This window comes from Dioscorea cayenensis, chromosome 6, assembly GCF_009730915.1.
Source record: "Dioscorea cayenensis subsp. rotundata cultivar TDr96_F1 chromosome 6, TDr96_F1_v2_PseudoChromosome.rev07_lg8_w22 25.fasta, whole genome shotgun sequence".
Lineage (NCBI taxonomy): Eukaryota > Viridiplantae > Streptophyta > Magnoliopsida > Dioscoreales > Dioscoreaceae > Dioscorea > Dioscorea cayenensis.
The window spans coordinates 1774171-1785781 of record NC_052476.1 but is presented as its reverse complement, the minus strand read 5'-3'; the positions used below and the strand labels follow the sequence as shown (position 1 = coordinate 1785781).

Genomic DNA, 11611 nt, shown 5'->3' with positions numbered 1-11611 from the left:
TTACAACACTTTAAAAAATATCATTAAATTGTAGTACTTAATTAAACATAATTTATTATTGAATTGTTATTTATTAATCAGATCGGTGAGCATTCAAATTATATATATATATATATCAATCACCCAAATAAAATAGAATATTCGTTCTGTTTTATCACATCCATTAATCCCAATCAGTGGCACCGATCCAGTATCATTAATAAACTAAGTTTAAAGATGACCCTCTGTTTATAAATTTAAATACATAGAACTTTGAAGATAAAATGATTATTTTTAAATAGGATTGATTAAGTTATGGGCTTTGACAGTTTGCGCTAAAAAAATAAAAATTTAAAATTTTTAAACTAATTTATTCCAACAACTATCAAACATATCTCATCCTAGTCATATTTGTCTTTATGAGATGTGAGTTACGTATAAAAGGAGAAATTAATTGTTTGACGATACGCCCTCACACAATGATATGAATCGTATGATGCCAGGGTTATAAACTTGCTCTCACATCAGAGATTTTTTTGGCACCATTACGTAAGACTGTTTTAAATTTAAAAAAATAAAAAAACATTATAAAAAAATTACATATTGGGACTAATACTGCTAAACCAAAAACTCTTTAGTGCAATTAAATAAATTAAGATTGAAATATTTACCATGATATCCTAAGATATCTACCAACCAACTTGCACAAATATTTGTAACATATTATTATCTTAACTCGCACTCACATAATAATATACTAATTTAACCTTTTATTATAATAATTATAAATTTATAATCATCAATCCTTAAAAGCAAACAAATGCATTTATAGGAAGCTTTCCAATGTGATATACTATTCTCCATGATTTAATGCTCTACCAAACATTGCCTACCCAATAATAGTCTTCTTACTTTTTCTTTTTAATCTTTTAATTTTCCAAAGAATCTAATCATGTTTTTAAACAAAGGACACCAACTTATATTTATATATATATGTCTATTTTTTCACTTTCATGAGAATTCTTTTCAAAGCGAAAGAATGGACCGTACTAAGATAATACAAACACATATAATATCTTTATCCAAAATGAATTTAATAGTTCCACAGAGTCTTTCTTTCATTTTTTTTCTCTTTTTATTATATTACTATTGTTCACTCTCATAATGTTTGCTCAATTACTCTTGGTTTTCTTTTATGCGGGCCAAGCGGGTTGAATTTACTAGTATTTTTATAGGTATTTAAGCTCTTTCAATGGCAGTCATTTTTATGGAGATTATTCCAAAATTATAAATTTTAAATATAAAACAAATTAATTTGATTTAGTTATTATTAATATACATGTAAAACATACACATTTATATAATCACCCCTTTTATATATATATATATATATATATATATCAAATGCGATTAGATAAAAACAAGCACATAGTCAAAAATTGATCATTCAACCATGACCTCCCGCATGAAAATGAATTCCTTATCCATTAGACTAACCCAACTTTGACAATATATATATCTTATACAATCGTATATATATCCATTAAAAGTATAAATCTGTTTTACCATAAATAAAAAAAACACCCGATTATTTTAACTATGAAATTACAGATAAATAAAACATTTTGAGCTTAGTTATCTCCATCTAATGTTTTCATGTTATGCAAATGTATCAAATAAACCAGAACTAACACAACCTTAATATTCGGTAGAACAAACTTGAATAAAGTTTCACAGCATATATATAATTGGTCATACTAACATTATACAGCCTCTGTATTGCAGAATGTTTGGCCTTGTTCATGACACTAACTGCAACAGAGATCAAAATGCTGAACATAAAAATCCAACATTCTTGTCAACAGTTACAGAACAAAAATTCGCAAAAATGCGGCGCCTTGAACGAGTGATAAATTAGGCCATAAAGTATATAAAGTATATACCGAACAGATAATCAGTCTGCGAGCTTTGTCCCTGCCCATGCCAGAAAACTATCTTGTGAACCAAACTCCTGAAATTTTTAAAAAAAGAAATTCAGAAGTTTAGCTTAATTCATAAGGATGACAAACAATAATGTTTCAATGGAAACCCCGTACCAATTGGCTTAGCCTCATGTCAGGAGGAGTATCAAACTCGATATTTGAACGATCAACTTGAGGCAAATTCTGGCATTCCTCTAAATCCTTCTTTAAGTTTTCAACACCCATATGAGCATAGTCTGATATGCGAGGTTTGCTGATTTTTGGCTCGTCTCCTCCACAAGAAGATTGGCTTTGAAGAAACTCTTCGCATATTGCAATACCTTCTGCTAGTTGCTGAGAGTCCAACAAAAACTGGGATTCACCTTCCCACCATTCGTTCTCTTTTGCCAGGGGTGGGTTTTCCTGATCATTGATCTTCTCGGTGTTCTCGCACTGAATGCGACGACAATTATCTGCATCCCTAGTCTCATGACAATAAACTTCCTGCATATAATCCCAAGAAAAGATGACTTCTAATCAGTTCAACATAAACATGAGAAGTTCATGAAGCAGCAAAGCATAAATAAATCAATCATAGGCATTGATTAACGGTTGCCATTTAGATACCGCATCAGATATATTGCTGGCAGTAAGAGTAGGTGATTCCTTGTCCACAGCCTGCAGATTCACTGACTTGGGACATGGTACAGATTCTACTTCTACAAATTCAGCTTCCACAATTTCCGGCTGAAGATCTTGTCCACTCTTTTCAATCTGCTTAGACTGCTGCTGATAATATATTTTAGAAACAACATATTCCCCGTCTTTCTCATCCTCGCCGGTGCCCAGATGGTATTGGTGCATCACCCAATTAGTTTTCTCACATTTACCACCTTTTGTTGTGCTCATATACAGGACCATTATTTTCTTGCATCCCAAATGCTCCCCATCTATGACCACTGGTTTTGTCTTTCCTGTCTTGTGCCAACGGACATCTCCATCATCATAATTAATTTTTCGACGTTTCCGAGTCCCAGTGTTATATGCCTTGAATGTTCTATGAAAAAAGTGTGACATACTTCCATCTTGTTTAACTCCTGATCAATACAAGACATCAAAGTATAAGTGCAAAACAGTATACATGTCAAAGATTGAAAGGTGTTTTCAGGGTAGTTACCGGGTAGTTTCTGTGGATGAGTATAGCATATTCCATCATCTTCATCAACAGTCGGAATGAACTCATTAATAAATGGATGTGGTTTTCGATCTCCTTGCCCGACTTTTGCAAGCAAATGCCAAACCAGTTCTTGATCAGATGGATCAAATTTCACACCTTTTGGTAAGCCTGGCCAATCTTGGACAACCTGAGAAAAATAAAATGTTTATTGGGTGATACAGACAAAATATAAATGTCAGTCCATCATGATTATCTACTATTTATTGAAAATGGATCTACGAATTTCATTTTTTCATTCGTTTACTGAGAATTGCAAAAATTCAGCTAAAAATCAGAGGAAGAATGCCGATAAAAAGGGTGGACAAAGCTAAATGGGTTAACACTTAACACTGAGGTAATGCAATATGATATCAAACATCTAGCTATTTACAAGTGGTTTGAAATGTCAGAAAATAAAAATTTATACTAAACAAATATGCAACCACTGATTGGATTACTTGTGAACATAAATATCAGTATGTATCGTCACAAACCAAACATGTCTAGCGTTGACAACCTTACCATACTTTGAAAACTATAATGAAGCATTCTCAAGTAGTCAGATAAAATTGTTCCTCAACTTTATCTATCCTACCTTTCTCTCAAAATTAAAAACTAAATGAATTGTATCTCCATAGTAAAACAAACAAACTGAAATCACAATAGAGAAGAAGAGATACATACATCACTGTTATCTATAACATGATTGCAGCTCGGACAAGCTTTGCAAGGGTTGCTTTTCCATTTGAATTTACTCGGATCGACTATTTCAGTTGCATTCTTGATTTTTGATGCAATTCTTTTACTATCAACCAACCATGATGGACTGCATGAACAAGCAGAATTGGATAAATGGATATTAACAACACCATACAAGACAACAAATTTCCAGAGAGCTTCATGAATCATTTTGCAGAAAACAAGGAAAATTCAACATGAATTAAAAAAAATAATGAATAAACTGATTTGAAGAACAAAGGAAACAAATGAGCTCAGAAATAACACCCACTTATCAGTATCAAAATCATCAGAACCTTTAACTAATTGGGTTCATGAAAGCACTAAAATCAATTAACCTTGTAAAACGCTTTAATCGCCCACTAGAATCCTGAAAAACCTAATATTTAATCACAAAACCCTAAACTTTGATTCCAACATTCAGGGATCTACAAAAAGCCCCAATTTGGAAACGAAAGGAAAATCAAAATCTCAACTTTATCAGTAAAATCAACATTCGAAATCATCCAAACAAATAATAACAACAAATCATTCGATCTCAACCAAAGATTTTTCAAGGAAAAAGCAAGGGAATATGATAAAAAAAAGAGATTACCCAGACATTCTGAAATCGGTGAAACTCTCCTCTGCACAAGAAGCAGAGCTACAAGGGAAGATGATCGCCGGATTCAATGCAGGTCATCGACGGCGTTGCCTCCACTCCGAGGGCCAGGTCCGGCAACGATGGAGTTCAAACGGGAGTGGACCAAGAGAGAGAATGAAGTGGATGGGATTTTAAATTTTTAATTATTGATTTAATTAATATAAAAGTATTTAAAAATTAATTAATAAATAAAAATATTGATTTTGGTGATAAATGGCGGCACTTTCCGGCAAATTTCTTGATTTCTTTTATTTAAAATATATTTTAATTTATTATGAAGTACAGACCTTTTCAAATTTCAAACTAGCCTGTCGGTTTGTTGACCTTTATTTAAAATTAATTAATATATGCTTAATTAAAGTTTTCCAAAAATAATTTTACTAAATAGTATTCCAGTGATTATATGCAAAGGAAAAAAGGAAATTAAGATGAAGTATTTTTTTTTTTTTGGGTATGATGTTGATTGTTATCATTGATTAAAAATATTTAAAATATATACCTATATTATTTAAAAATTAATCGAGAACCACTGTATATTGTAGTGGTGGGGGTTGACTATTCACTAGAGATCAGGTACTATACAATTGATCCCAACATGAGTCTTATATAAAAAGAATTGTATTTTTCACCTCTCTAGAGTTGTATAATAGAAGAGATTTATCATTATAAGTTTGTGGTTCCTGATATATCATTTTATATACACGTAACAGATTGTCATTGTCTCCTATGAGCCCATTTCATATGATATTTTTTACTATAATTGGTGTATTTGTCTGTCACTTTGACACATTGAAATATGGGCATTTGTCGACTATTTATTAAAAAAAAAAATTATTCATTGAAGAGATAGATTTATAAAAGAAAAAGTAGTTGAATTTGATCATCTTCTATCTAAAAGCATGTACCTCTAATCTAAGGTATATGTCTCTTATTTTTTATATATATAAATCATTTATCTTAACATTATATATGAGTTGTATAAGCAATTGAAATTAGTAACTTGGTAAAAACTTAAATATTTTAAGCAAATGGTTTCTGGTTTAAACACTTATGTATAAAATTAAACAACATCTGCTGAAAAATATTTACACTTTATAAAATTTTTAGTACATCGTCCAAGATTGATTTATAAACCTTTAACTTCTAGAAAACACACATGAAAAAATAAAAATAAAAATAAAAACATGCATGATAACATGTCACAGGATATGGAGATAGTAATCATAGTAAAAATATTAAAAATATTAATGGTAAGAAAACTAATAATAATTAGATTCATATTATAACACAAATATACATAGTAAAAACAAATACTGAGACTTTTTTTAAAATAACAATACTATGAAGAATGGAAAAGATAAGATTGTATTGCTTTTTTAAAAAAATAGAAATTAATTATTTAATTCAGATATTAGCTTTGTCAAAACTATAAGGGTGAGTGCAATTTTTTTTTATTTGTTCTATGTCTCAATATCCATTTTATCTTTTTGAAAAAAAAAATTACAATACTAAATGGCTATACCATCATTTACTTGTACTTTCCCCCACATTATTACCTAGAATGAAAATAGTGGATAAAATAAGAGTGTGTAAACATTTTCAAAACTCTAATAATATAAAAATAGAAATCAACGTCTAAGTCCAATATATGAACCAAAATTGGCCAAAATTATTAATATTAATTAATATTTATTATCGATAAAGACTTAATTTCAATCAATACTAATTAAATCAAATATCAATAAATTTCATAAAAATTTTGTCTTTAAAATAAATTCACATCATTTAAAAAAACGAGGAAAAATCAAATCCCAAACCCAACTTAACCATTAAAACACACCAAAAAAAGGAGGGCATTCAATTATATGTGGTCACCATGAGTCATACAGACATTGAAAGTTAGTGCATCAATTTCAAATGGTTTTCTAATGAACCTAATAAATTATATACTTAACAAACAATGGAAAATAAGCCTCCATTAAATTCTACTTCCTAATTCAACTATAATAATTTATGATTTGATACTGATATGGTGTGACTCGTGTGAGAGGAAAAGGAGTCCAAAGATAAACTTAAAAAGAAATATATTGACTTCACGTGATAAATATAATTTCTTTTTTAAATATTTATAGTGGATGGTATTAATTAAATACCCAAATCATTAATGATAAATAGAAACTATTATATAACTAATTTAAGTTGTATAGAAATAATGAGTGTTGCTTGACTTTTCAACTTGAAAATATTTTTTCCCTTAAAATGATGTGACAATTTCAGCAAGTGTAAAATTTGAGAGTGTGTCCCGTGTCCACCAAGAATTTATTTATTTTTAATCTATTTTTATTAGGTTCTTTTTTATTACTCCCTCCGTTTCTTTTTATCCGTCATAAATTCATATTTTTTTTTATCTGTCATTTTTAAACATCAAGAAGCATTTATTATTATTTTTCTAAAATTACCCTACACTCAATTTCAATTCTCTTTTTGAAATTTAATATGAGAGAGAAATGTGAAAATATAACTTAGGGGTAATTTTAGAAAAATAACTATTTTTTAATTAAATTATGTGAAATAACCAACTTTTTTCGTATGTGAGATTCAGTTATTCACGATAGATAAAAAGAAACGGAGGGAGTATTATTTTTACATGTAAAGCTAGCCATTCTCTTTGTTTTAGAGCAACATTTTTTTAATTATAAATTTAATGTTTTCTAGATAACTTCTTCAAACAATTGGACAACACGAGCATTTTATATTAAATAATTTTTTTTGTAAGTTTTTCAAACAATATTTCAAACAAGTTTATAATTTATATAGAATACTTCGGTTGACCTATTCAACTCATTGATTGAACCATTCCTTCGTTGTTAAGAGTTCAAGTCTCAAAATTCTCATTTCTAATCTCCTACAATTCCAATTCAAAAAAGGGTAAAAGAGGAAAATCGCTCTGTACTTTTAATTGGAAAACTATTTTAAAGTTGTCTAGTTCTCATTCCTTTAATTAAAACTTTATTACAAAATAAATTATAATTTTTTTCATATTTGTCAAGACTGTTAGGGGTTGTGGGTTAGTAATTATTTGATAATCAATCACACACACCACAATAATCAAGAAAGAAAGCATAAACTTTTAATAACACAACTCAGGACCACGTGCATATATATATATCTATGGAATCAACCCAAAGATTCAATTCAGAAAAGAGAGGTGAAAATATAAGTATACTTATCATACAAATACCTTCACTAAAGAAAAATAGTGAGGAAAGATCTTAACCCCTAAGGGGCCGTTTGGTTTGCAGTAATGTAAAAAAATTATCATGTGTTACATGATAATCTGAAAACATTACTACGTTTGGTATTGCATCGATGGTAATGTGGATGGTAATATCACATTACTAATTTATATATAAATATTACCAAAAAAAGTGGTAATCCTATTACCAGTAAATTTGGTGTCTATCTTGGATTACCATAGTAATCTTATAACTTTTTATATTTTAACAAATTAATTACCATAATAACCAAACGCGGTAATAAACTATTCCCGGTAATAAGAGTTCCCAACCAAACATGGTTATATTAAATTACCGCAATATTCTCAACCAAATAACATTTCCACTCATATTATCATGGTAATCTCGTTATGTGGTAATATGTCATTACCACGAACCAAACGACCCCTAAAAAGATTACTTTAAACCAATCCCTATCTGTCTGACCTGCAGTTGATACGACACTTAACTAAAATCCTATCACATATAACTCGAACGATAAGCTCTTTTCACATGATTGACTAATGCTTTCATATCTACTTCTTAGATGTCTATTGCATATTAAATCCATAAGCCAAGACTTATCCTCCTTGCATACCACATTTTGAAAATTTTCTTTTTTGACTTAATTCTCTGCATCATCCAAATTTGGCACTTTACAAATCTAATATTGCAACTCCAATTGCAACTAAATACTTCTACTGACACTAAAGGGTTATTTGGTTGGGGTAAATTTTTTTCCATCGAGTACTAGTTTTCGCTTATATCAGTTTGAGCATCTAACTTTCAGATTTGTATCAGAAGATAAAGTTTTAATTTTTGTTTCTCCGGCGGGCAATCGGGGATTTTGGTTATAATTGAGTGACGCTGAGTCGGAAATATGATGTAGACACCTTGGAACCAAGTCAAGAACTATCCACATAATCAACCAAGTCGGAAAGGGATGAAGATAAGGAAGGGAGGAAGGAAAGGGATGATGATGTGGTAGCCAATTAGGCTATGTGTATAAGTTGATGATGTGGACATGTGCTGAGTTGGTTCCTGGGTGTCCATATCATATTTACGGCTTTCACGTCAATCGATGATAATCAGAATCCCCCAATTGCCTCGCCGGAGAAACAAAATTAAAACTTTATGCTCATTTTGATACAAATTGAAAGTTAGTGCTCAAACTGATATAAGGCCAAACTTAAGTACTCACTTGAAATATTTACCCACCTGTTTACATACTGGTGTGTAAAATAGTTGGGTGGCAATTTATACAAACGTGTCTAATCACAGTGTTCAAATAGGAATCTAATACCAAAATGCTAGACATAGACATAGACGTGACAGAATTATTAATTGTATCTGATTTTTTAAACACATATATGACCCATATATAAAGCGTATAACATGATACCACTTACTTAACCACTTAATTTATAAATGGGTCATGTAACATGGCATAACCCACTTAACACTCTTATAATTTGGTCGTATAACACGATATAACCCATTTACTTTGCCTTTACATAGAATTCATAAATCAATAATGAAAACAAGCTTAAATTAAATCTAAAACTATATAATTCAAAATCTAACAAACATATATCAATACTTAAATACTTAAATATCTAAAATCTAATATATATTGCTATAATTATTTTTTACCTTTATACATTTGTATTAATCATGGGATAACACGATTATGACATAAAACCGTTTAATTTAAACATATTTTGATAGTTTCGACATGTTTTTAACACCAACCCATTTATACTAAATCCATACCAACACTGACAATATTGTTCTCTGGTTTTAGAACTTTCACTTCAACCCTTTCTATAATTCATTTGGTTAATGTTATCTTTTAACAATTGCTTACAATAATTATGCATTTCTTCCTAGTGACTATAAAATTCTATGAAACCTTGGTTGTTTGTTATTTTATTTTTAAGTTTTACAATACAAAAAGAAAAAGAAAATTTCAAAGATTTATTGAAGCTTCCATTTGAAAGTACTTTGATGGATGGATGGATGATGCTAGTGGGACGTGTGGTAGGTTAAGTTTGGCCAATTAAAAAACAAATAGTTGCAAAGTGAGTTATTTTCCAAACATTTTCCCTCTTGTGCTCTGTTTATGCTTTTCAGTTGGTTGTTGGGTTTCATTTTCCATCTTTTCATTTTCTTGTTTTGTGTTTTGTGTTTTGTGTTTTGTGTTTTCTATCCTTTTCTATTTTCAAATTGGAATAAGACCAGAACTGTCCCCATCTACCGTCCTTTTGGCTAAAGTTTTTTCCTCGTGTTCTCATCACCCTGATTTTAATTTTCATTTAACACATGGTAATATTTTATTTAATACCTCGCTTTTCTTAACGAACGTAACTTTTTTTTAATGGGATGCTAATTTTATTTTATATTTTTAAATATGAACAACTAATATAATTGAATTCATATACTTTTGACTAGACCTGTCCATGGCCCCGACTGACCCAGGCTAAGGCCGGTCTCATCCATAAATACTAAATTTTAAGCTTGTCCAAATCCTGCCTGGTTTGAAAATATGGATTTTAACTTTTGCCAGAACCGTTCAAATTTAATGACCTCTACTCAAGACTGGTCCAAATAAGTTTTTCATCAAATAATATATAAGTTATAAAAAATTAACATTATTATTAATATGTGAATATGACGAAATATTATTCTACAAAACACTCAAAAATTTAAATACCAAATGCAAATATTTATTCAATTACAATAACTAAAATTCAAACCATTATAATCAATGGTAATCAACAATAAATATATATTATATAAGTATATAGAAAACTAATTAATAAATAATCAATGATTCAACCATTATATATATATATATAATATAAGTATATACATATAAAATTAATTAATAAATATATTTTATAATTAACTCAGACCGGGCTGGCCAGACCGGATTTTTAACAATGAAAACCAAACTTGACCCATTTTTAAAATGGGCTTTTTTTTTGTCCAAGGCCCGGACATCGGGCTTTATACATTTATCTAAACCCTCCCATTTTTCGGGCGGGCCTTCTGGATTGGGTGAGTAGTCCGGCTCTTGGACAGGTTTACTTTTGACTCATAATAACAATATAATACCAATTCTTTATTATATAGACGTTTTTAATAAAATTGAATTCATTATATATATATATATATATATATTAATAATATTAATAAAAACAACATTGGAGAGGGGAAAAAAGCTTAATAGATATTTTAGATTTTAAAAAAAATTAAATTGTATTTTTTTTTTGTTATGCCTCCTAGTTTTCAAAGATTATTTGAATCAACAAAAATTTGAATAAGTAGAAATAATAATATAACAATATAATTTTGTATCAGTACAAAATGATTAAATATAAATTATATATACAATGAAAATTAATACTTTAACATGCCTATATTTTACATGAACTCAAGTTTAAACTCAACCATTTAACAAAAACACAAACACTCTACATAAAGATTATATGCCAATAGACCATGAGATCGTTAGCTAGTAAAGACAATTTTTTACTTTAACATTGAATTAGAGAGGCAAAAATAAATAATTTCAAACATTTTTAAGCTTAAAACTATGTTTTGTGATCATTAAATAAATAAATAAATCAATACCAAAAAATATAAATTGGTCTCACTTAAAAAAGTTTATACCTAAATAATGCTTAAACAATTAACAACAACAAAGAACAACACTGAACCCTTATCCTCACCCGGAGGTAAGAAGACTCCAAACTTAGTCAACAGACAAACTACCCCACAAGCCACACTACAGTGT

General features: G+C 29.4%; 1 protein-coding gene across 1 annotated transcript; it reads right to left on the bottom strand.

Moving 5' to 3' along the window:
* Positions 1–1698: 1698 nt before the first annotated feature.
* On the bottom strand, positions 1699–4651 carry LOC120263995 (SUPPRESSOR OF GAMMA RESPONSE 1). The gene is made up of 6 exons (XM_039271982.1): positions 4490–4651; positions 3841–3982; positions 3118–3304; positions 2568–3037; positions 2076–2444; positions 1699–1990 (listed from the first exon to the last, which is right to left on the bottom strand). Exons 1-6 carry the CDS (start codon positions 4495–4497, stop codon positions 1934–1936), a joined length of 1233 nt encoding a protein of 410 aa, XP_039127916.1. The 5' UTR covers positions 4498–4651; the 3' UTR covers positions 1699–1933.
* Positions 4652–11611: the final 6960 nt, after the last annotated feature.